The sequence below is a fragment of the Bos javanicus genome, chromosome 6, assembly GCF_032452875.1.
Source record: "Bos javanicus breed banteng chromosome 6, ARS-OSU_banteng_1.0, whole genome shotgun sequence".
Classification (NCBI taxonomy): domain Eukaryota; kingdom Metazoa; phylum Chordata; class Mammalia; order Artiodactyla; family Bovidae; genus Bos; species Bos javanicus.
Window position 1 is genome coordinate 113,970,309 of NC_083873.1, and position 26,145 is coordinate 113,996,453.

The 26,145-nt window shown below is 56.8% G+C and overlaps 2 protein-coding genes across 3 annotated transcripts in view; one reads left to right on the forward strand and one right to left on the reverse strand.

The window, feature by feature from the left end:
- Window positions 1–26,145, forward strand: part of SORCS2 (sortilin related VPS10 domain containing receptor 2) — a 493,339-nt gene that overhangs the window by 189,693 nt on the left and 277,501 nt on the right. The gene's annotated exons all lie outside the window — the stretch shown is intronic.
- On the reverse strand, window positions 23,086–24,827 carry PSAPL1 (prosaposin like 1). The gene has a single exon (XM_061420929.1). It carries the CDS (start codon window positions 24,815–24,817, stop codon window positions 23,204–23,206), a length of 1,614 nt encoding a protein of 537 aa, XP_061276913.1. The 5' UTR covers window positions 24,818–24,827; the 3' UTR covers window positions 23,086–23,203.

Here is a 26,145-nt window from a genome sequence, read left to right on the forward strand (position 1 = left end):
TGAGCTTTAAAGCTCCAGTGAAATCTCATTGGTTGCCCTTTGAAGGTTCTCATTTGGGCACTGGTTTCCGGGCCAGGCTCCTTGAGAAGGGCCGGCTCCTGGAGGGTTCCCCCCGGCCAGGTGGATGGTCAAAGGAAGGTCCCCTTGGCTGCAAAGTAGAGAGAGGCACTTGTCCTCTCTAGCTCCAAGCAGAGTCCTTCTACCAAGTTAACTCGGTCCCCAGCTCCTGCCTGTCAGCCCAGGTCTCCATGAATGTTTGTTAATCCCCTGGAGTGTGGGAGCTGGGTTCTGTCTGCTCCTGCAGCATCTTCACAAGCCGGGACAGAGGAGGTGAGGTTATTGTGAGTGTAGCTTGAGTAGCCAGCAGTCCTTCCTGGGGTCATTGTGCTGCTTCCCACAGAGTTGCTGGGTGGAGTTAACATTTGTGGCAAGTCTTCGTGCGGGCTTCGTGGGGGTGGAAATGACCTTGGCTAGCCCTCCAGTGTGGCCTCAAGACTCAGAATTCTTCCTATACATGTAGGGAAGCCAGGCTGTTACCAAACAGGGTTCCTGGCCTCCTTAATCTTTGGAAGGACTGATGCTGAAGCTGAAGCTCCAATACTTTGGCCACCTGATGTGAAGAACTCATTGGAAAAGACCCTGATGCTGGGAAAGACTGAAGGCAGGAGGAGAAGGGGGCAGCAGAGGATGAGATGGTTGGATGGCATCATAGACTCAATGGACATGAGTTTAAGCAAACTCTGGGAGATAGTAAAGGGCAGGGAAGCCTGGTGTGCTGCAGTCCATGGGGTCCAAAGAGCTGGATATGACTGAGCGACTGAAGTCCAAGAGGCCAGACTACACATTCAGGCAAGGCTTTACTGGGGTCCCTGCTGCAGCAGAAGGGAGTGAGATCAAGTAACAGGTTCCTTTGCTTGTTCCCTGAGGGGGGCCAAGCTGGTTCCTTAAATGGGGTGAGGCTAGGGGTGTGTCCGAGGGTTGGGCAGGAGGGCTGGCTTAGGTGGTTTGCCCACCTGTTGGCCGTGTTGAGTGCAGAGGTCAGGCGTGGTACCCTGTTTTGCTCCCGAAAACCTCTTTTTGCTCCTGGCTCTTCAGACATGGCTTCTCTGGTTGACTCAGCAGTAAAGAATCCACCTGCAATGCAGGAGATGTGGGTTCAATCCCTGGGTTGGGAAAATCCCCTGGAGAAGGAAATGGCAACCCCACTCCAGTACTCTTGCCTAGAGAATTTCAGGATAGAGGAGCCTGGTGGGCTACAGTCCATGGGGTCACAAAGAGTTGGATAGGACTGAGTGACTAAAGAACAACGTGGCTTCAGAATGGCAGTTGGGGTTTTTGGTGTTTGTGAATCTTGTCCAGAATTTGCTCCAATGGTGCACGCACGCAACAGTTTTTAGTCCCTTATATCTCTTTGTATCTTGTTGCTCGAGGAGACGTGTGTCCAGGTGAAAGCTCTGCCGCAAAGGGTTCCCCGTCCCAACTTGTCTCAAGGAAGACAAACCACCCACCTCAGAAAGTCTCCACAGGGAGCTCTTTTTCCTCTCAGGAGCTTCAGTCTCCTTGTCTGTAAAGAGGAAACATCCCTGGATGGGAAATCGTGAGGACTGAGGGAGACTGCATATGAATCGTCCCCAGAACAGCACTCAGTCTAAATTTAGTTTTCCTCCGAAGCAAATCAACAGATTTTAATTTTCCACATTCTTTTCTCATCAGTCTCTAGACTCAGACGTTTCCTCTCCTTTATTAAAAATACATGCAGAAGCATCAGTCATTTCCAGAAAGTTCATCCACATCCCCACCTGTCAGGCCTGGTTTTTGTGTTCATCTCATCTCTCTTGTGCTGAGACTGCTGTACCGTGAGACGCAGAATCAAGTTGCGCACCTTCTGTCTCTCACACTGGCAAGGAGTTTCCCATTTTTCCGGGCGGTATCACGGGCCATGTGTCTTTTTTACGGCTGTGCACTCACCCCAGGACTGACTCGTTCTAACTCCTAGCCCTGCCTCCCTTGTGGCTCAGATGGTAAAGAATCTCCCTGCAATGCAGGAGACCTGGGTTCGATCTCTTTGTTGGGAGGATCCCCTGGAGAAGGGGAGAAGGGCATGACAACTCACTGCACTATATTCTTGCCTGGAGAATCCCATGGACAAAGGAGCCTGGTGGGCTGCAGTCCCTGGGGTTGCAAAGAGTCGGACACGACTGAGCGACCAACACTTTCACGCCATACACACAGCTCCTGGGCCTGCTGCGGTCATGAGACATTCCGGCACGTCGCTTTCCATTCTGCTTTGTTCCCTGGGAAGCGTCTTAGGGAGTTCCATTTCTGAGCCAGACAGTCTGAGCAGATTCACGGCTGGCGTGCGGCAGCGCTGAATTCTTTTCCAGGAGGAGCGCAACCCTCCACGTGGGGCAGCGCCCTGCCTCCTGGCCACCTTCAGGCTGACAGCATTTCTAAAACTTGCTAACCTACCGGCCCAGAGGGAGGCAGTGTCGTTTCCACACCCCTAGCGAGGGCCAGTGGTTTCTGGGTTTAATCGCGTTTTCTCTTGCGAGCATCACCTGCTCACATGCCCCGTGTTGAGACCGTGCAAGCTTTAGAAGGGGAGAGACTGCCATCGGCCCTCGGTCAGGATGTCACCCGCCCTCTGTCTGCTGTTAAGGGCACACGTGGAGGGCGGTTCGGGGTGCTGCTGTCTGGCAAAACGTATTCAGTGGGGTTATTAATGACACGTTTATTGAATGTGCACCCAGACTCCCAAGAATTCTCCTGTGTAATCGCGATAAATACATTTCACTGACAGATGTGGTTTTACAGTCTGGAAATGGCCCCCTGAGATCTAAGCCGGATGCAGTTTTAGTTGTCCTGCCTTCTGTGGCCCTCATGGCGGGAGTGTCTCTCCCTGCCTCCCTGGCTGGCTTTGAGGATCCAGCCCTCTGCCCCCTCCTTCTGCGTGGGTACTGTTCTCTGCTCAGCCTCTCAGCCGGGGGCGGGGGGAGCATGGGAGCCCTTCCCCCGAGAAAGCTGCTGATTGGCCTCAGGGGTTGGACAAGCATAGAGCTGGTCCATCTCCCCTCCTGGACCATCCGGAGATGAATGGTAACTAGAGGAGCTGGCTGACCCTGCCCTGGCGTACATGTCCAATCTCTGCAAGTGTCCCGGGGTATTGGGGCAAAGGACCAAAGTCTAGGGGTTTAAAACCAGAAGAATGTTCACCCACCATCCTATGGCCCAGTAGTCTGAAATGGAGATGCGGGCAGGGCTGGCCTCCCTCTGGAGGCGCTGGGGAGGGTCCTTCCTGCCTCTTCCATCTCCTGGGGACTGGGGGCTGGGGGCCGGGGGCCTTCCTAGCGGTCACGTCTCTCCAGTCTCTGCCTCCATCTTCACATGGCCTCCTCCATGTCGCTCCTCCGTGTTTTCCTTACAAGGACACTTATCTTTGGATTTGAGGCCCACCCGGGTGATCCAGGGTGAGCTCATCTCGAGCTCTGTAACTTCATTACATCTGCAAAGGCCTCGTTCCAAATAAGGTCGCATGCAGCCTCAGGGGGTTTGGATGTGAACGGAAGTGCTAGTGGTAAAGAATCCACCTGCCAGTGCAGGAGACTAAGAGATAAGGGTTCAGTCCCTGGGTGGGGAAGATCCCCTGGAGGAGACAGATGGATAGATGGATGGAGGGAGGGACAGATGTACAGATAAACATACAACTGGGGGGACAGACAGACGATCGACAGATGACAGATGGATGCATGGATGGACATATGGTGATGTGGTCCTTGGGAAACACTGCTGGGACCAGGAAGACCCTTCAGGCCTATGAGGCCATCCCAGCAGGTAGGGTGGGAGCCAGGAGCACAGAGCTGGCCCCGATGCCATCAGGTGGCGTGAGAGGGGCTGGGGGAGTCCTGACCCAGGGAGAAAGCGGACCTTGGCTCACTCTCCACGCTCTGCTTCCCTCTGCTGTCATGTAGCTCCAGCCCACGGCACCATTCACACACTGCCTGGACGCTGTGGACGCCGTGCCAGCCCTGCCCTTCCACCCCGACATGTGACCTTGGGCAGGACTTTTAGTAGGGGCAACCTCGGGAATACTGGAGTGGGAATACTGGGGTCTCGAGTTTTCTCTGAGTGACTTGGTGGAACCCCACCCTTTTGTTAGGGGTTGTTGTTGTTCAGTTGCTCAGTCGTGTCTGACTCTTTGCGACCCCATGGACTGTAGCATGCCAGGCTCCTCTGTTCTCCACTATCTCCCTGAGTTTGCTCAAACTCATGTCTGTTGAGTTGGTGAAATGCTATTCATCCATCTCATCCTCTGTTGCCCCCTTCTCCTCCTGCCCTCAATCTTTCCAGCATCAGGGTCTTTTCCAATGAGTCAACTCTTTGCACTGGGGAGGGGGAGGGGGAGGGTGATTCTCTTCCTCTGTCTTCACTTTAATCCTGAAACCTTGAATGGACACAGAAGGTGTGGAATGTGGTGTGCCAGCTGCCTGAGTACCCACGTGCCAGAGACAAGCCCGTGCTCACCAAATAATCCAAGTGTTTCTCCCTCCCCTGGCCTCCCGTTTGGTTATTGTGGGGTCACGCATTTATCTGAACCAGTGGTCCAATGAGCAGGAGTAATGCGGCTTAAGCCACTGAAGATGGGGCTTCAGCTGTTACTGCAGCAGACCGCAGTCTAGCCCAACACGGGTTCCCCATCTGTAACAGATGTTAATTTTTCTCTTCCTGGGCTCTCCATCTCTTAAATAAACACACTCTTCCAGGTTCTGATCCAGCCCAGCTCTCCCCTCCTTCCTTCCACCTCCCCCATGCCCGCCATCCCCCACCCCAGAAGTCATCCCCATGGGGGCGTCGTGTGTTAAGTACACACGTATGTGTCTATCCACAACCAATGTGTCCTAGGGTTTAGTGTGATTTACAAATTAGCGCAGATGGGATCATGCTGCCTTTAGAAACGTGACTGATGCTCACGCCCTGGTTTTGGTCATTCATCCCTGCAGCCCTGTAAGCCCTGTAAGCCGAGCCACACCTTCCCCTGCTGTGGAGTGTGAGAGTTTTCGTCCCCAGGCTCCACTGTTCCCATCAGGGCTGCGGACTGTGTCTGCCCATGTCTCCACCTTCCTCTTTCCTTTGTGAGTCTGTCTGCAGAGTGACTCCTGCCCCGCGTCTCTGGAATCATCAGACTTTGTACGTCTGCATTCAAGTGGACCTTAGAGCGTTAGAGTGTTATTCTATCTTGTAATTGTGTGATTTTTCATGGAATCAAACATACTTTCTTTTATTGTATCTTATTGACTGTTCAAGGCCCCTCCTCTGGGATTTAGCTGTTGTATTTCGTGCCCATCTTTTTTCTATTGCTAAATTCCTTCTTCACCCCTGCCTCTCTGCTACAAATAGCCCAAGTCCTTTCCTGACCCTTAATGTTGAGATGGGTATCCTCTAACTGTGTCCTGAGCTCCTATGATCGTCATTTATTCTTTCCCGGCACTCTCTAAGAATGTGTCCTCCCAAGAGTGTTCTTCTAAGTCATATTTCAAAATATGCGATTCTTAGAAGTGCCATTCTTAGAAGAGTGTCTCTGTAGACTGGTATATTCCTCAGCTACAGTGACAGTGATGCTGCGTAACAAGTCACCCCAAACTCGGGGGCACCAGCAGGCTCCTTCTCACGCCCTGGGGTGACTGGTTTGTTTGCTGTAGGCTGGGGTGTCCGGACTGCTCCCCCTGAGCTGAGGTTGGCAGGCTTGGCTCTGGTGCATATGTGTGGGACCCCAGCTGACCGGCCAGAGGCCATCAGGACCCCTTCGTCCCATGCACTGACAGGGGAGCGAGAGAGGCAAGCACCCCTGTATGCACACTTAAGGCTTCTGCTCACTCACATTTGCTAAATTCCATTGGCCGATGCAAGTCCAACCCAGCACCAGTGGGGGAAGGGAGGGGAATGAAGGGACTTGTTTGCTCAATGACACTCAAAAGTACAACAGGTGTGCATCAATCCTTCCAGAAAATATATGTTGTGTGGTCACAAGCTAGGAAAACATACTCAGATGGAAGAAAACAGATCAGGTTTCTTTGTGGAAGAACACATTAGAGTCTCTAACACAGCACGGGGCACCGTGCGTCTCCAGGAGAAGGTCATGTGCGTTTCTCCAATCCCATCTGATTCCATGAGCTTTCATTAAAAAAAAATTGTTTAATTTAAAATGTTATTTTAATTTTTACTTGCTTCAATTCATTTTGCTTGTTTAAATGTTTTATGCAGTTTAAGTTTGATTTTGCTCTGGCTCCTCTGAGCATTTCCTGGGGTTGGTTCTCCAGGAAGCTTGGGAAGCGACTGTGTAGGCCTTCTTTTCCAGATGAGCCACCTTTGAGGTTTCCAGACCACATCTGCCTCCCTGCAATGCTACTGGATTTTGATGCCATTCCGTTTCGAACAGATTGGGTTCTGTGTTCCTAGGATACCTCTCTCCCTCCGTGTTTTAATATTGAGAATTTGGGAGTTATGTGTTGAGGATGCAGAGTTTAGGGAATCTGAGCCATCAAGCTGGATGACAACCTCTTGATACATACTAATGTAAAGGAGCGTCAGGGTTCTTTTCTGCAGAGACGGATGATAGCTGGGGACGGGGACGTCCTCCCAGCTGGACTGTCCTGAGTGTGAGTTGGACAGAGCCAGGCTGAATCCAGAGTGTTCTGGAAGCCCATGGGCAGTCCCCAGCATCGAAGCCTGTGTCTTCGGGGCCTTAAATGTCCAGGCAGACAAAGCGCTGCTGTGCTGTTCGGGTCCTTACAGGTGGATGTGCTGAGTGTCTGCAGGGATTGTTAAACAGGTGGCAAGGCTTGTTTTTTGTGGGCGGGAAGAGCGGGCCTTATTTTAGAGAGAAAGTCTTAGACGGTGATGGGCTGCTCTGTGGCTGACTGCAGGTGCTCTAGGCCGGGTGGTCGGTGCCCCCAGACAGATCGGATTCCGTCTGTCTCTGCACCTTCCCTGCTTTGTGGCTCCCCCCACCCCCACCCCGGGCCTTGTCTATACCCTGAGTCTGACAGCGTAGACCTTGCGGTTTTGATGTGAGGATGAACAGATCTTGCGTGTGCAACGCACGGCGCCTGGGAGGTGTCAGAGGGGGCTTCCTTCCTCCGTCTCTTCCCCTGACGCATCCGGCTGCCTTTCCACTGGCTGTGACTCCCTCCCCCCAACAGTCTCTCTCTATGTGTTTGCTTAACATCACCATGGAGACCTGAGTTTGACTTAAACAAGACGCAGACCCGACAGGGATCGAGGGAGGCGCTGACTTGAAAGCTTCCAGGGCTTGAGTCTCTTCAATAAGTAACTCAATTGTGATCAACAGTTGGATGAGGTCAGGCTCCGAGGCCTCGGGGTGCCTGTAAAATGCTCCGAAACAGATCTGGGGTGGCCGAGAGGTCACAGGAACTTTGAGGACATCTCTCAGCGTCCCCAGTCCCTCAACCTCTTCTTCCTCCGTCTTGACTCCAATGCCGGGCCTTCTGCAGGTCCTGGGTCCCAGCTCTGAGGACCTCTGCTGGTCACTAGCGCTGACCATCTTCTCTGCCATCTGGCTTTCTCTTCTTTTCCGCCTCTTCTCTTCCCCACCTCCCTGTCCTCCTCCTTGCCATCTCTCCCATCCATCACGCATCCAACCATCCGTCCATCATGCCCTGTCTATCCAGCTGCACCTCATCCCTCTACCCACCCATCCATCATCCGTCTACACATCCTTCCACCCAGGCTCTGTGTTTGAATCACTGCGATCAACGATCCCCGAGATTCACAGTGTAGCAGGGCTAACAGATGAGTGACAGCCAGGGAGCCCGCACTGTGATGGAGCTGAGAGAGCCGGGAAGCACTGGACCACCCCGCTCTGTTGAGCAGAGGAAGTGGTAGTCGGGGAAGACTTCCGGAAGAAGATTCAGCCCCGGTCCTTGGGTACCACGGGCTCCCGGCTCTTCCAGGGCAGCTCTGCATACACGGGGCCTTCCGTGTTGCCGTGGCCACTGTGGTGCCTACTGTGTGCTCTTCCTCAGCCTCCCCAGCATCCACCCCGCCGGGGTCTGCCAGGGCCACCTACAGGACAGAGCAAAAGTCCCTGCATCTCCAGAATGCCGCCTCTGGCCTTGGAAGGTGATGGGAACATCTGGCCTTCTGCCTCCCAGTCACGCCCGAGTCCCAGCTCCCTGTGTGGTACCTACCCCAAGGGAGCCCCTTCCCACCTGGGCTCGCCTGCGTGCTGCGTGCCTGCTGTGGTTTTCTCTCTCCCTCTCCCGCGTCCTGCTCCTCTGACCCCGCTGCTATAGGCCTTCCTTGGGCTCCAGAAGACTTCTCAGGGAAAGAGCAGACCAGAGCGGAAGGCGGACGGGTTCCTGGGTTAAGCAGGACGACCCTGAACGAGCCGGGTGTGGGCTCTGAATTTAGGTTTCTGATGGCTGGCAGGGGCACCTAGCTTCCCTCGTGGCGCTGATGACACCCCAGCCCACGCAGGCGACCCTCAAACATGGTGAGCCCACAGTGTGGCTGCCCGGCCCACACAATCATCTCAGATGCTTTTTTGAGAGATGGGAGACAGATGCTCCTGGGGAGGGCCAGCCTGTGAGTGCTGAGTGGACGCTCTGATGCTGCGGCCAGCGCTTAAACCAGGACCATCTCGTGGGGGCCCCTGACACTGCCGATTCTTCTAGAGTTCTCCCCCCTACCCCACCTTCGTGCATCCGGCGGGGCACCTCCCCACAGGCCTCGGCACAAGCCCCCCACACCCAGGTATCAACAGCAGTTCCTGTCTCCCCACCCCTCTGTGCCCAGAGGTCCCTCCCCTTTCCCAAGTCCCCCACCCCAGCCCCAACCCTGGCTAGGTCAGGCCCCTCCTCTGGGCCCTTGCAGACCCTCCCCATAATCCCTCCTCATCTCTTCATGGGATCTGAGTTTCCCGTCATCTCAGTATCAGGGGTTTCCTGAGCTGGATTGAAACCCACAAAACACTGCTCCTGGATTCAGTGGTAACCACCTCACGTTTCCTTATAACTGGGTTCTGTATAATGCCATTCAACCGTATAAAGGTTTAGTAACATCTTAAAGATAGTACTGATAAGGGTGTTGCCAAATTCCTCTCCAGAAACTTCTCCTTAAAAAAATATCTTATTTTTAAAAGCGATAACACATGCTCATCACAGAAATTTTAGAAACTATGGCATCAACAAACCATAAAAATGATCCCTTGTGTTAAGCCACCTTCAGTTCAGCTCAGTTCAGTCGCTCAGTCGTGTCCGACTCTTTGCCACCTTAGCAGATAACAAATATTAATGTTTGAGATGCAAATTCTCACCAGTCTTTTTAAGATGCAAACGTATACACGTTTTATAAACTTTGAATCCCAATATTAAACATTTTCCTATGCTCCCACATATTTTCAAAACCACTATTTTTAGCGGCTGTGTAATGTAGCCTGAGATGAAAGAAATATTATTTATTTAGCCAAATCCTCATTTTTAGACATCTGCGTCATTTTCAGTTTTCGCTAACCTAAAGATGTAGAGAAAGCTGTGCTCTTGGCCTCGTATGTACGTTATTCCACGTTGCTGATTATTTTCTTAGGACATATTTTAAACAGGGACTTTCTTTCCTGCCTGTTGGATTACAGGGTATCAGGATTCTGCCATGTACTTGAGTGTATGGAGGGTTTGTCTCTGAGGCTGTAACTGATTGTACTAGGGGGCAGAGAAATGAAAGAGCTGTGTAGGTACAAGAAAATAAGATAAATATGCCTCCTCTGCTGGTGTGAATGTACTTCCAGCTACAGTAAAGCTCCGGCAGCAAGGTGGGGGCCTCCTTATTGTTCAACAAATTCCACGAATGGCTGGAGGCCTCCGACTCTGACCACCCCAAGCCCAGGTCAGGTCACTTGCAACTTGCTCTCTGAGATGCTATGATGTGTCAGGCTCCGCTTTGGCACCAAACATTCAGAATCAACCGAGCACTGGCACTTGCCACCCACGATCTGGCCAGCTGGTGGGAGAGCAGGGAACCCAAGACGGGGCCCTTCTGCATGTGTGTGCGGGGAGGCGTGACTGAGCCTCAGGGCATGTGGTGCTCGGGCCGGCCCCAGAGCACAAGGCCTCGTCAGAGGGACCTGGAAAACGGGTTCTGAAGGATGAATAGGAGTTCACTAGGCAGAAAATGGCAAGTGAAGTGGGCAGAAGGCAGTCAAGAGAGTAGGCCAGGGACTGCTCTGGCAGTCCAGGGGTTATGACTTCACTTTCCAATGTAGGGGGTGAGGGTTTGATCCCTAGTTGGGGAGCTAAGATCTCACATGACTTGTGGCCAAAAAACCAAAGCATAACACAGAAACAACGTTGTAACAAATTCAATGAAGAATTAAAAAAAAAAAAAAACAGTCCACATTAAAAAACATCTTAAAAAAGGCAGGTGGCCAACGGTGCAGAGGCTGGCGATGCCCAGGGACTGGGAGAACCCATGTTAACAGCCAGGCTGGTGCCTGGGTGCCCTGGCTTTCTCTTGATGCTGCTGTAACCAATGACCACAAAATTCGTGGCTCAAAACCAACACAAATTTATTAGGGCGCAGTTCTGGAGGGCGGAAGGCTGATATGGGTCTCGCTGGCTAACACGAAGGTGTGAATAGGGCTCACTTCCTTTCCTGAGACTTTAGAGAAAGTTTTTGTTGTTGTTGTTTTTCCTGGCCTTTCCTAGTTTCTAGAGGTGCCTGCCTTCCTTGGCTCGTTGCCCCTCCCTCCATCTTCAAGCCACCAGTGTTGCCTCCTCCGACTCATCTGTTTCCCCTCTTTTTCTACCCATAGCTTGGAAAGGGTCTTCCTTTTCACGACCCATGTAATTCAATTAGGTTCGTTTGCGTAATTCAAGATAAGCTCTCCATCTAAGAGTTCTGAACGTAATCACATCCAAGTCCCTCTGCCTCTAAGGTGACATATGCACAAGCTTTGGGCTTTAGGAGATGGGCATGTTTGGGGGTTCCTTATTCTGTTGACCACACAGGGCAAGAAGGCATCCAGAGGTTTTCTGTGTTTCTGGTCAGTTGAAGACCTGGCTGGAGCACCAAGATTGAACATGAGACAGTAAGACCGTTTTCAGATAATTGAACCCTGTAGACTTTTCTTGAGCCTCAGGCCTTAGGATTGGCCACAAATGAGACACTAACTTTGTCAGAGAGGAAGGGAACTGAAGGAGGGACCAAATTCTGTCTACTGTTAAGGAACTCGTGGGAGAGAGTGACTGGATAATTTGGAGGAGGTGATGTCTGAATAGGGTTTTGAAGGATGAATAGGAGTTTTCCAGGTAGTCAGGCAGAGGAAAGGCATTCTAGACAGAGACAACAGTATGTGCAAAATCACAGAGGCACCTGCCAGCCTGGTGTGGGAGGAACCCTAAGACGTTTGGAGTGGCAAAAATGCGAGGTGGGCAGAGGAGGGTGGGAGAGCACGCTAGTGAGGCCCCAGGAGAGTTGGACCAAGGCCAGTCTTGTAGGCCAGCCCAAGAGCATTGAACTATATCCTCTAGGTGGTGGGGCTTGGGGATTAGAACAGGAGCATGACTACAGCATTCAGAGTGGACAGTGAGGCTGCAGAGTGTAGAAGGCATGGTTTAGCAGAACCACTGAGGGAAAGGGGTATTTGACAAAGTGCTGGCACCTCAAAGCCTCATTCCCCTTGCCCTCCAGGGCCCAGCTGAGTGCAAAGTCCCATTCCTTGTGGCTCTTGGGAGGGGCTGAACCTGTGGTGGGAGGGGCCAGAATGCTACCTTCTTTCCACACCTGCCCCCCTCACGCTCACTCCGCATCCCCCTCTCTCCGACCCTGTCCCCGCAGAGAAGCAGACCTGCATCTCTGCCCTTTGCTTTAAAGTCACGCTCTGTCCTGGAGATTTACTGCATTTTAATAAAACTCCCTGAGTGGGAAACAGATTACCAAACTACCTTTGTTTTCTATTATGTAATAAACCTCGCTTGAGTGTGTTTTGAAGGATGGAGCCATAAACCCGTTTACGGGCCGAGCAGCGTCCAGGGAATGTGCGGGCGGCTGACTGGCATCAAGGGGCTTGGCCAGCTCTGCCGTTAGCAGCAGGTTCCGGGGACAGTCAGTCCCTCTCTCTAAGCCCTGGCTTCCTCGTCTAAGAAAGGGAGCCCCTGGGATCAGTGATTGACACTCCAGGTAGAGTTTGCTCAGCACAGGGTCCAAGATGCTGGCTATTTCTATGATGCTAGGAAGGCTACTCTGTTTTGGGGTGAAAACCTAATGTTGGTTGTATTGGGGAGGATCATGGGCACCCTAATTCTGGATGGCCCAACTCTGTCGTTTATAATGGCCTCAGGCAAGCAGCTCATGTTTCAGCGGCCAACACTGGGACGTGCAGGAATAAGCCCGTGGAGTTTCCAGACTGGTTTCACACAGTCAGACCTGATTCTAAAGCACCTACTGGGTGCCATCAGCCCAAAGCCACGCCCAACCTAAGACACGTCACCCCTCCTTCCCCTCCATGCCCCCTTCCCTGCATCCTTCAGCTAGTTTTCCGGGGCGCTCACCCCTCCAGGTGCTCCTCTAGACTCAGAGCGCTCAGAGTTGAAGGAGAGACTTGGCCTCTGCCCTGCTGGGGCTTCCATTCTGGGGGGAGGCAGCCAGGCGGCCAGGATGCTGTTCTTAGCCCTGAGCTACAGCAGGGAGCCCGCCCAGGGCACGTGCCCAGGTGTCTCCCGTTGCTGCTGGTCGGTTTTGCTCCCTCCTCGGAGACAGAGCCCCGAGCCAGGTTCCCAGTTCCCTCAAGACTGGGGAGCCAGCCCCTGCTCTGCACGGTACTCAAGCTGAAATTCTGCCTGTGTCCCCTGCAGGCACCTGGAGGGTCTGGGCTCTGTCAGAGGGATAGCCCACACCCTACACCACCGTGCCACACGTTTCCTGAGAGATGCCCATATTTGCAGCTCCTCTACGGCTTTCTCCCTCTGGCGGAGCCTGCACAAGAGGTGCGAAAGCCCAGGCTTCCAGGCCAGAGACGAGTTCCTCCTGTCTTATTGGCTGTGTGGCCTTGGGAAGTCACTTCGCCTCTCCGAGCCCAGCTTATCCCATCTGTAAAATGGGTCCAACGAGGTAACGGGTGGGAAACGTGTAACCCTGTGCCTGGTTCACGGGAGACAGTGGTCGTTTCGTCCTTGTTGTTTGAGCAGCGCTGTTGCCCTCGGCCAGTGTTGCTGGATCAGGCCTGAGTCCCTCTGTGCGCTGAATGGGGACTCCAAAGCCCTGGGTCAAGCAGTGTCTCTGTCCCCCAGGCACTGGGGCCAGTGGGGTGACTATGCCACAGGCGCAGCCCTCGAGGCTCTGTCACCCTCTCTCATGTCCTCCCCCCACCATCCCTGCCACCCTCATCTCTCCCTGGATGCTGCCAAGGCTGCCCTGCGTGCCTGTATCCACATTGTCCTCTTCCAGTCCCCTGGGTCCTTGTGAAGCTTAGATCGTGTTTTGAGGCCCTGGCTGCTCTGAGAAGGACACTCAGAGAGCAGGGTGGGCCTGCAGGGAAGGGCGGCCAGCGGCGGAGGGATGGACTGAGGCCCACCCTCCCCCCAGGTGTGACCTTCGGCTGCTCACTGCCCTCATTGACCCCTGACCCCTCCCATGTGGAATGAAGGATGACATGGGGAGATTCCAACCTGGCTGATGCCACCTTCCAGCATTTTCTTGCATGCACCCCTCGTGGTGCAGACAGAGGCCACCAAACTCTGCAGGTTGATCAGACATGTGACCTTGTGTCAATATGTCTCAACGAACTCCGCTGCCTCCCGGTCCCCAGTCTGCTCCTGGCCCCTCACCTCCGTGGACTGTGCCACCTCGAGTCTTGGCAGATGAGCCCCTTTCATCTCAGAGCACCCTGCTGTGGGCCTCCTCGGGGCCACGCCCTCTCACGGGACAAGGGTCTTGCGGAACGAGGGATATCCTGCTGCTGAAGTGTGCAAAGCCCTGGGATGGGGGTTGACCCCTCCCCCGGCTCTCCTGAGGGATGGACGGTGGGTGGGGCTGGGGTGGCTGTGGAGGGGATGTGCAGGCTGCAGTTCACACACGTGCATGAGGCCCCTCGCAGTGCAGGACAGAGCTGGGTTGGGGGAGCTGAGTATAGAGACCCCTCAGCTGCCATCGGTGCCCCTGCCCCAGGCCCGTGTGTCAGGGCGAGGATGTGTTAGGACCAGGATCTCTGCACACTATTCTCAGACTCACATCCTCCTTAATCTCTTCCCCGTCTGATCCAGCAGCGGACCTGTGGCTCCTCCCCCGGGTCTGTCCCTAGCCTGCACCCCGGGGCTCGATCCCCACAGCGCTTCCATCACCTGGACGTCTGCACCAGCCACACTTGGGTCTCGTGGCTCCTTCCCTGCCCCCTTAGGCCCACCCAGCACCACAGCGGACTCTCAGCAAAAGGACTCGTCACTGCCCAGCTTATAACCATCCCATGGCTTTCATCACACCTGGAAGTCCACCAGCCCCTCGCTGCACCCCACAGGGGTCCCCAGAGAACGCCTCTCACCTCCTGGTCACTTCTCCCGCAGCCCTGGTACTCACTCCAGCCATGCCTGCCTCCCCCACCCCTCTCGCCCACTCCCAGCCTTTGCCCCAGCTCATGCCTCTCCTAAAACTCTTCCCTGGATGTGAGCCAGAAGTCAGCTGAGTGTCACCTCTGCGGGGCCCCTGACAACACTCTCTTAAGTAGTTCTTCCCATTAGATACTATTCCTCCAGCCTCTTTACTCTGCATTACGTTTATTATAATCTCTCAGGGTTTCAATGCATTATTTGTGATGACATTACTTTAATAAAATTTCCATTTCCAAATGTTGGTCTAACTTTTTCATAGATGGCTTGTCTGTCTGCCCCCATCAGGCAGCAGCAGCCTCAGCTGTGTGGCTCACAACGTATCCCAGTGCCTAGAACAGCACCTGGCACACAGTAGGTCCACCCACGGAATTGAAAGCAGAGAGACTGGACATTCTGTTTGGCTGGTCTGTGAGTGGCTCTGGGAGGGTAGGGGCAGGCCTGCCTTGGTTCTGGAACCAGTGCCCACCTTCCCCCTTAGTTTGGCAGAGTAGGTAGTCAGAAAGGCTGGAGAGGCCTGGCAGATATGTCAGGGTGTGAGGCTGCCTTTGGTTCTTGAATTCTGGAGCTTTAGGAAGACTGGTGAGTGTTTAACCACCAGCACTCCAGGAAACAAAAAGCAGACCAACAAAACCCCTTCTAATGTGAAGCACTTTCCAACGTCCATGATGTAGTTTCTTATCATGGCCAGTTTTAAGCTTCCAGCAGGAAGTCACTGGACATAACATGGGAGGAGATGTATTCAACTGACTCTAGCTCACGGGTGCGAGCTGGTGTGAACTGGCGGAGCTGGGGTGAACTAGTGTGAGCTGATATGAGTTGGTGTGAGCTGATGCGAGCTAGTGTGAGCTGGTGTGAGCTGGTGGAGCTGGTGTGAGCTGATGTGAGCTCTGTGAACTGATGTGAGCAGATGCAAGCTGGTGTGAGCTGATGAGAGCTAGTGTGAGCTGGTGTGAGCTGATCTGAGCTGGTGGAGCTGGTGGTGTTGGTGGTCCTAGTGGAGCTGGGTGAGTCGATGTGAGCTGGTGTGAGCTGGTGGAGTCGATGTGAGCTGGTGTGAGCTGGTGTGAGCTGGTGTGAGCTGGTGGAGCTGGTGTGGCTGATGTGAGCTGGTGTGAGCTGATATGTGGTGGAGCTGGTGGTGAGTGGAGCTGGGTGAGTCGATGTGAGCTGGTGTGAGCTGGTGGAGTCGATGTGAGCTGGTGTGAGCTGGTCTGAGCTGATGTGAGCAGATGTAAGCTGTGTGAGCTGGTGGAGCTAGTTGTGCTGGTGGAGCTGGTAGAGCTGGTGTGAGCTGGTGTGAGCTGGTGGATCTGGTGGAGCTAGTGGTGTTGGTGGTCCTAGTGGAGCTGGTGTGAGCTGATACGAGCTGGTGTGAGCTGGTGTGAGCTGGTGGATCTGGTGGAGCTAGTGGTGCTGGTGGTCCTGGTGGAGCTGGTGTGAGCTGATGTGAGCTGGTGTGAGCTTGTGTGAGTTGGTGTGAGCTGATATGAGCTGGTGGAGCTAGTGGTGTTGGTGGTCCTGGTGGAGCTGGTGTGAGCTGATGTGAGCTGGTGTGAGCTTGTGTGAGTTGGTGTGACCTGATATGAGCTGGTGGATCTGGTGGAGCTAGTGGTGCTGGTGGTCCTGGTGGAGCTGGTGTGAGCTGGTAGAGCTGGTGTGAGCCGATGTGAGCTTGTGTGAGCAGGTGTGAACTGATGTGAGCAGACGCAAGCTGGTGTGAGCTGGTATGAGCAGATGTGAGCCGTTGGAGCTGCTGGTCCTGATGGAGCTGGTGTGAGTTGGCCCCAGCACACCAAGGTTGAGGAAGGTTCTGGAACCCTCCAGCCTCCTAGGACTCTGCAGATCTATATGCACTGCTGGCTGGGGGGATGCCGCTGGCTTTTCCCAGGAACCTTGGCCCCTCTCCCTCTGGCGAGTAACCCTGGTGTCAGCGGTCTGTGAGGAGGAGGTGGAAGGGGTTGGACCCAGCCTTTGGGTCCTCTTCTGAACAATGGGGTAATAACTGCCCCGTCTTTAGAAAATCCTCTGCCAGCAGGAATGCCTAGGGCAGACGGAGTGGGGAGCTCTGTCTGTAGCTGGGAGATCCTGGCTGAAAGCCATGTCACCCCAAGATGTCCCTTTGCCTCTCTTGGCTTCGGCGCCTTTGTCTGCCCGATATGGACACTGAGTCCTGCCTCTTGGCTGTGGAATCCGGATCTGCACAGCCCTCTGAACTACGTGGGGAAACAAGGCCCAGACAGGCAGCAGCTCGCCTGAAGTCACCCAGCACGTCTGTGTGTAGCGACCCCTTTTGGTTCCGCCCCCCAGCAGGGCTGACTCCCAGCAGCTCCTTAGCCCACCCACACTGGGGGTGATGGCTTCTCCCAGTGTGGGAGGGCCTTAGCAGGAGAAGCAGGGCAAGAGACCCGTTTTGTCTTCCCTGAGGGCTGCATTCAAGACCCAATAAGTGGCTCTCACTTGTCCCAGGAAGGTCACTAGCCAGGGCTCGCCATAGCCAGCACCACAGTCAGGGCGTAAGTGGCCTCAGACCACAACCCCTGTGCTCCCCGCCTTCTGGAGGGGCAGGTGCTGCCCCCTGGCACACCTGGCAGGATGCTTGCTGGCCTGTGTGGGGGTGGGGCCAGTAGGAAGGCAGAACCGACTCAGCCCCGCCCCTGATCTTAGCCTTGTGGGCTGAGCCCCAGCCTGGGGCTGGGGGCAGAGGGCAGGGAGAGGTGCAGGTCAGGTAGCCCTGTGGGGAGGGGTCAGGCCTGCCCTGGCCCCTCCCCGCTTGCTTCACTCGGTCGCGTCCCAGAGTGCCAGGTTCTGCTAAACCAGCATCACCTACAACCGGCCCTTTGCAGGTGCCCCAACTCCTGCCCGCAATGGCCATGGGGTGGACGGCCTCGAGCCCTCCAGGTCTGGCTGGTGGGGCCTTGGGCAACACACATCGCTTCCCCATCCCAGCCCAGCGGAGTGAGCTGCCCCCGGAAGGCCCCTCCCCCTTTCTGCTGTCCCAGTTTCATAATCTCGCCCCTCCCCTTGGAAAGGGAACCTGAGAAACTGGTCTGGCAGGGTTGAGCTTTCCTGTTCCTTTGCATCACTCCCCATTGTCCTGGATAAATGGCTCCCTGTACTAGGAACCTGACCCCAGAGGGCTCCCGGGGAGCGGGGGGTTGGGGGGGGACTAGGGGGTTGTGCTGCCTGAGGAATCAGAACTGGCTGGGCTTCTGAGCCTCTGAGACTGGTCTGCAGGCTCAGGCATTAAATTCCAGCAGGAGATTCCCAGCCTACTGAGGTCATGTGCTGGGGGCCGGGCAGGCCAGGCCGCATCTTCAGGCATGTTTGGTTTGGCCAGAAGAGGACACTAAAATGAAGCTATTGCACTGTCAGCATGGAAGAATTTCGAGGTCTCTCGCAGGCAGCCTGGCATTCTGACCTCTAGACAAATGGGCCCCAAAGGGGCCTAGCTTTGGCCATTGTCCAGGACCCTCGGGCCCAGGGTATCTGTGCTCTGACCCCATCTGGCCCAGCCTCTTCCAGTTACAGACGGGAACAGAGGTGTAGAGGAGCAGCGGGCAGGTCGTGAGAGTCAGGCCTGCAGCCCAGAGCCCCAGGGGGGAGCCCTGTAACTTTCCCCAGGGGACCAGGAAGGAAAAGCGCCTTGGTTTTCCGACACGCCAGCTCATGACCCCTCGGCGGGAACCATCTCACTTGTTGGGCTGCAGGCCCAGGAGGACAGCTGAGGGGCTGCTGCTGGGGGTCAGGGCCCAGTTTGTCTCAGGCAGAGAGCCCCAGGTCGAGCCTGCTATTCCCAAGACGTCTTTTCCCACGGCCAGCGAGCATGTGCTGGGATCCCATGGTGGCTGGTGGCCCGGAGCCTGAGGAGGAGAACGGGAGGGCTGAGCAGGCCTTTGCTGCTGGGTTTTCTCTGAAACGGGCCTCCCAGCACACACGGCTGAGCTGGGGGAGGCTGTCGGGGCTCAGGGACCAAGCACGTGCTGTCAGAGCATTGAAGGTGCTAGTTTTTCTGGAGAGAAACTGGGGTGTCACAGAGATGGGAAGATCCTTCTCGATCTGTGTCTCTCTCCCCTCCGCCCTCTCTTTCCCCATCTGCCTACTCCTCCCGTGTCCAGCAGCATCTCCCGGCCAACCTCACACTTTGCAATGGACTCAGTGGGACAGTGGGAATGCCCGGAACATCTGACCGACAGACTGTCTCAGGCCGACTTTGTGGCCTCAGGCCCTTGGCTCTTCCTCTGGGTCTCGGCCCGTGTTCTTGGGTTCTCCGAGCTGCAGGAACTTGCGAACACCTAGCTCAGGCCGGGGCTGGTGGCATCTCCAGCCGCGTGTGCCCGCTCCAGTGCGGCACCTCGCTCAGGCCTCCAGCAGACGCCATGGGAGGGGCGCCTTTATTATCGTGTCGTACGCACAGGACAACAGAGGCTCAGACTCGCTGAGGAACCTGCCCAAGGCCACACCACAGTGAGTGGCGAAGCCAGGCTCAAAAGTGCCCCTCCACATGGCCTGCGTTCTCCCCGCTCTGCCCCCAAGACTCCCTGACTGTCTCAGAAACGTCCCACCACAGCGAATCAGGCCTGGCCCCAGTGACAGCGGGCATGTGGTGAATCTGGGGTCGGGGGAGGTTTCAGACCAGTGGGACAAGAGCAGCCTTCCCGGGGGTGGTGGGCTTGGTCCCTGGAAGCTGGACCATCTAGACAGGGAGGTCCCCATGGTGGCAGGAGGCAGGGACGTGGGGTCACTGCTGGACCTGGCGTGATGGGCCCCGCTTGCCACCAGCAGGGCCCCTGCACAGGTGCCTGGGTCTGGAGCATCCCGGGGGTCCAGAGGTGAGCCTCTCAGACCTAAGGCTAAGCCTCCAGGGCAGTGTCACGGGCAGCTGTGTCAGTGCAGGGGGGCATGAAGCAGTACTTAGGGGCCTCTTGAAGAGGGAAGAGCAGACCCTCCTGTAAGTTGGGGCTCAGGCCCCTGAGGCTCTTGGAGGGACCGGATGCAGCTGTTTCTCACGCCTTTAGCTGCATCAGAGCCAGACCTAAATGCAGCTGAAGCCTAAGCTTGGCGGCCCAAACGCCCACGACAGGGCCCAGGCAAGACGCAGTCCCTCTCTGGGCCACAGAGATTTGAGCCTGCTGGGTGGGCGTCTGTAACGTCCATGTATCAGCAGCATTAGGACCCGGTGGGGATGAGACAGAACTGATGCTGACTCAGTTCAGGGTTGCTCCTGCCCCTGGCCCAGCCCCCACCGCCACTCGAGTTCCTGCGAAGGAGGGACGAGCCCAGAATGTCCGAGTGGGGCTCCAGTCCAGGAGCTGGAGCATGGCCATGGTTCAGGGGCTGGGCTGCCTTCGAGGGTGACCATCGAGGAAAACCCTGATGCTGGGAATGACTGAAGGCAGGAGGAGAAGGGGATGACAGAGCAGGAGACGGTTGGATAGCATCACCGACTCGATGGACATGAGTTTGAGCAAGCTCCGGGAGTTGGTGATAGACAGGGAGGCCTGGCATGCTGCAGTCCCTGGGGTTGCAAAGAGCTGGACATGACTGGGCGACTGAACTGAACTGAACTGAGCTGATTGAGGTGGGGTGATACAGATGCTGGCAGGGAGGCGACAGGGGGACAGAGGTCTGCAGGAGGGAGGGACCCTCGCAGAGGCCTGGGAGGCTGCAATGCAGACGGACCAAGAAGGGCAGGACCATGGAGGAAGCAGGACTCTGATAGGGCGTCAATTGCACTGGTCACAGCCATCCAGGGCGCTGGCTTGGGAAGCACTCCCACTGTTGGGATTCGTTTTGGGGGTTAGTGGCCCATTTCCCAGACAGAGATTGAGGCAGAGGAAGGAGCATGAAGGGCAGACCTGCTCCCAGTCCTCCCCCACCCTCCCCAGATATGGGGTTGGCCCAGCAGACTCTGGCTCTGTGCAAACCGTCTGTGCAGAAGTGAGTGTGTATGCAGACACAAGCCTGCGACACACCCAGTGAGAGGTCTGAAGATGACGGTGGAGTCACAGGCCCCCATGCTAAGCAAGTGCTCCCCAAGGCCCTCTGTCCGCTGCCCGGTGGAGACCTCCAAGGGCTCCCTGGGGCCGGGGGACCCGGTGCCCCTGCATGCTTGCTCTCGTGGCCTCGGCAGCTGCAATCGGCTAATTTAGCTGGCCCCTCCCCGCCCCCCCGCCCCGCCCCCCGACTCCCAGCTTTCTAATCGAAAAGGAATTTGATGTGGGAAATGATAAGGAAACAGCAGCAGAGAGTGGTTAAGAGGCTCACTTGGGGAAAACAAATCAGCCATATCCGATCGAGAAACCTCAGTGCATGTCTTAGGAGGAAGATATGCAAAAAGTGAAACATAGTGTAGGAAGCAGCCTGGAAACGCAGAGAGGCCGGTCCTGTCGGGGAGGAGGCCTGAAGAACCCCTTCCTTGACCGTGTGTCCGCTGAGCGGGCCCTTCTACTGAGGACCCGGGGGTGGGGCATCCATTCAGGAATGGGGAAACTGAGGCAGAGGCCGTAGGGTGCTGGAGTCAGGCTTTGAACTCCTCCAGCGGGGTGAGGGTCGGGAACACAGGCCCTGGAGCCCCTTCCTGCCTGGGCTGGACTCCTGGCTGCCCTGTGTCCTAACTGCGTGACCTTGGGCCAATCACTGAACCTCTGTGAAGTGCGCTGATGATGGTGCCTGCCTCAGGTGGTTCTGAGGGTGAGGAGTGAAGCCAGGCAGAGCTCTCGGGGCAGGCGAGACGTCCTCAGGGGCTGGTCAGCGGTCAGTGTCCTTGGATGACCAGCTTGTCCGGGTGCATGGCGGGGCTGACGTGCAGCCACAGGTCTGAAGTGGGCAGGTGGGGGCAGGTGGGTCCCAGGCCTGGGGGAGGGGCACGTGGAGCCCCTCGCTGACCGCCTGCTGCGGGCCGCTTTGGGCTGGGGAGGTGATGGGAGGGCACCTTGGCTCTGCATGGATGGGGCACCCATGAGACGTGGTGCTCACCCCCTCCTGGCCGCTCTCAGGCTGTCGTGTGTGAGCAGTGACGTCCCAGGAAGCTGAGATCTGTCTCACCATTGTGAGGTGTCCCCCAGACAGGCCAGAGGAGGGGCCACAGCCCACCCTGTCCCAGAGAGGGGACAGGCGCCCGCAGACTGACAGCCCCAGGGGCTGTTCCCAGAGATGCGGTCCATGCCCAGTCCCACAGTCTGCAAGTCCGTCCATCACAGGCATCTGTGTCGCGGAATCTGGCCAGGGCTGCCTTCTTCCGCCCACATCCGGGCCCTCAGGTTGTGGGCTGGAGCCCTCACCACCGTGGACCGGGCCGACCAGTGGGCCCAGCCGCAGCCTACAGACGCCAGCTCCGAGGAGGCTGGAAACTCAGGCCGAGTGCACCTGTCCCCCTGGGGTGAAGTGCTCAGGTGTGGCTTCTCAGAAAACAGCGCCCACTCGGGTCTCCTGTAACCCAGGCCTGGGCACTTCTCTTCCTCCAGAGGGATTCATCTGAAAGAGGCCGCGGGGCCTCTCCAGGCCTGGCCTCCACTGAAACACTCGTGTGTGTGACCTACGAATGTTTTAGCATCTACTGTGTGCTAGGGGGGCGATGATGACAACATGGCATGAGGAGAAACCACAGAGGGTGTCTAAACTGGGCTGAGAGCCTCAGGAAGGAGGCGTTCCTGAGGAGGGGAATGCCTGGGCGAGGCCAGAAGGAAGCGGGTGCTACAGCAGCTCGTGCCAGGGCCTCAGGAGAATGAGAAGACAGCAAATGCCACTGGGAGGAAGGTTGCAGTTTACTCAATACCTGCACTGCCAGATTCTGCTGGGACCCTGAGCTGGGTCTTGCTGGCTGCAGCAGATGGGTAGATGCTGGTCCTTTCAGAGGAAGAAGCTTAGGGACATCTCCTCTAACGGTCTCAGCGTCCACATGAGACAGGTTATCAGCCCTATTCTACAGATTAGAAAACTGAGGCTCCGACAGGTGGAGGATCTGCCCACCATCGTGCGACCCACTGGGCTCTTTCACGGCACATTTTCCTCTCCTCACCTGGAACGCAGCACAGGTTTCCCTGCAGCCTAGAGTCTGGGGTGCAGGGAGAGGCTTCTGTGGTGGGCGGGGAGCAGGGGGCATCAGAAGGACTGCACTGAGCCCAAGAACCCCTCGGGGCATTTAGTCAAAACCCCAGCCTCCTCCCCAGAGAGACGCTCAACACGTCATATGCACCTTTGAGGCCACCGCCAGGACCCCAAGGTTGAGCAACTGCGGCCTGAGCAGGTGATGATGACTGGTGGATAAGACCTACCGCCCCCTCCCTGCCAGCTGTCATGGCCCCTCCCCACCTGCCCTCTGTCCTGCCACTGCTCAGCCCAGCTGGCACCCCATCGGCAAAGTGTAGCGGGGGCACCAGAGGCCAGTGCCAGACCCCCCCACCATCAGCGACAGCACAGCGATGGAGAGTCAGGGCGGGCGGCTGGCAGCAACAGTGAAGCAGGTGGTTCCAGTCCACTTGAGGTGTGGGCACAGCCACAGGCCTGGGGTCAGGACGGAGGGCAGGTCCTTTCCAGCCTCCCCGCGGGGAGTCTCAGTTCCCATCTGGGACGTGGGGGCCGCGCCGTGGGAATCAAGGAGAGGCGGGCCTCTCGAGGGGAGGGGGATCCTGGCTCGGGCAGCTGCGGTCGCCCGCGCTCTCGGCTGGCGAGGGCGCCTCCTTCCACACGCGGCGCTGGCAGTGCTCCACCGTGTTGCACATCTGGGCTGCTTCCCGGCTCTGGCACCAGAAGCTTGGGCCCAGGACGCACTGGTCGGTGCCCAGCAGCGTGTCCCTGGGGTCGCGGCAGGCGCGCAACTTCGTGCAGAGGGTGGGGGGGTCCATCATGTCCCTGAGGGTCATCATGAGCACGGGCTGGTATTCGCTCACGAAGCGGCCACACTGCATCACAAAGGGCAGGGGCAGGATGCCGCAGGCGAGCTTAAAGGCCCGCAGGACGCGGCGCTCGGTGGTCTTCTGCTCCAGGTTATGGACGGACACACCGAACAGCTGCTGGCACCCCCTGCAGAGGCTGTCCTTGTCCAGGAGGCCAGGGGGTGGGTTTGTGGGGCCCTCGTGGACCGCCCGGGCCCGCCTCCATCCCCTGCACAGTCGGATGACCGTGCACATCTTTTCTGGGGTGAGTCTGCTCAGGACGTCCACCACGGTGGGGACGTAGGTGTCCACCAGCTTGATGCACTCCCGGACCACCGGAGGGGGCAGCACGGAGCACACACGCTCCAGGGCCTGGCTGATGATGGTCTTGCTGCTGCTGCTTTCCAGCCAGTGGTCCAGCCTCTGCACGACCTGCAGACACACGTCACAGGCCACCGGGCCCTGCATCTGCACCTCGCCCTTCCTCCACGGAGACGCCAGCTCCAGGGCAGGGACCCCGTCCACGGCAGCCACGTGAGCCGAGTCTGGGGGTCCCTGCCACTCCTCACAGAAGCCCTCCTTCCTGCAGATATCGCTGGGCAGCATGAACCTCAGTGTTTGCTCAGCAGGAGCAAAAAACTGGTGGATGTAGTTCTTGCAAAGGAAAGCCAGGCCCGGCCCCAGGGACTCGCACTGCTCCCGTGTGGTCACCTGTGCCAGGCTGGACAGGTCGGGCCCAAGGGCACCCTGGAGCCGGGTGACCAGCCGGACACAGTCCTGGCACACAGTGCCCACGGCAATCCGCTGACGGCGGGAGCTGAGTAGGCCATTGGCCACAAATGGGGCAACCACGTCATATATGTCCTCCTCAGAGAGTGGCCCCGGGGTGACTGGGTGCCTCTGCAGTGGCTGGCAGAGGGTGAGAGCCATGCACACCTGTCCCGGGGCACTGCCCAGGTCCCCGCCAAGCATGCTCAGGATGGCTGAGCCGTGGGCATCCACCATCCCCTTGCATTTGACCAAAGACTCCTGGCTGGGAAGCCACTCACAGGTCTTCATCACCGCAGCCAGGACATCAGTCTCGGCGGCCTTGGGGTTCAGCCCGTTGCTGGCAGTGGCTGCCACATCCAGGCACAGGTCACAGGGCAGGGACCTGGCGGTGGGCTGGCTCCAGACGGCAACGCGGCAGTGCCCAACTGCCCCGCATCTCGTTGCCGCCTGCAGGTCCCGACACCACACGGCAGGGCCCTTGGCGCACTCCTTGGGGCCAGAGATGGAGCCGGCCAGGGCGGCGCACAGCACGCCCGGCAGAAGCAGCAGCGTGCAGAGCATGCCTTGCTGTCTTGGGGCCAGCTCCACTGCGTGCGCGGCCGCCCCGCGGCTGCTATAAAGCCCCGGCCTGCCTGGTGGGCGGCCCCGCCCTCCAGGCTCCTCCGCAGCCTGACTCATGGCTCTGTTGTTGCCTGGTTCTGGGCAGCTTGTGCAGGTCACTCTCCCTGGAGCACCGCTCGTCCCTCTCCCCTCGACCCTCTGGATAAACTCTCACTCGGCTTTCAAAACCCAGCTCAGTCTTCAATAAAGCACAACTCACCCACCTCTTTCCTGGGAGCCCGTCTGCCCCCTTCCCCACGGCTCATCCTCCCGCTCTGGTGTCTTCCGCTGGCTAGGTCCCCTCCTAGAAAGAGAGCCTTTGATGTCTGTTCGTGTTAGTTGCTCAGTGGTGTCCAACTCTTTGCGACCCCATGGACGGTATCCTCCTCTCCACGGAATTTTCCAGGCAAGAATTGGAGTGGGTAACCATTCCCTTCTCCAGGGCATCTTCCCAGCCCAGGGATCGAACCCAGGTCTTCCGCACGGCAGGCAGGTTCTTCACTGTCTGAGCCACCAGGGAAGCCCAGAATGAGAGACTCTTGGGGGGACTTTTGTCCCCCTTTGGGAGGCACAGGCATTCTGTCCTTTTAATGCCAGAAGATGAAGTGAGTTTAATGACTGAGCAAGTATAGAAGCTCTGTTTCCTACATCTGGCCTTGAAATGGCTCGCCTGGCTGGCTCTGCTCCTGGCCCTGGCCGGCAGTGCCACGCAAGGGCCCCTCATGTCTTCATCTGTGATGTGAGTGCCCGTCGGCCTCCTGAGACAGCCGCCAGGGAACAGGTCTGGAACTGGGCCGAGAGTGGGCTGGCCCACCCTAGATATGAAAGTGTTGGTTGAAAGTACCCATACACAGGAGGAATTTGTTTCATTTCTGTGTCACTTGTTATCTTCTTATTTTTCTTGCTTAGTTTTTAAAATGAGTTATCAGTCGAGTGGATCAGATGTCAGGCACACCCAGGTGTCCCGAGCTGGTGTCGATTCATTAAAAGGAGGATTCCACAGCCAGCCTCGCCTATGGCCTGCTTTCCACTTGCCTCATGGCTCCCACGGGGCCCTCCCACACAGGGGTGGACGGGTCGGGGGCCCGAGGGCAGGGGGCTCCCCTGGGGTCGCCTGCGCCCCTCGGAGGGTGTAAGCCCCCTGCGTGGTGCTGTCTCTCAGGTTCAGAGGGGCAGTCCGCACCCCCAGCTATGTGGGTCAGGCCTTGGGGCCTGAGATTGCAGCAGCTTGTGGAGGAATGTGGCCGGGGTGGCTCCATCCACCTCCTCCGGGTCCGGGGTTGGGAAGA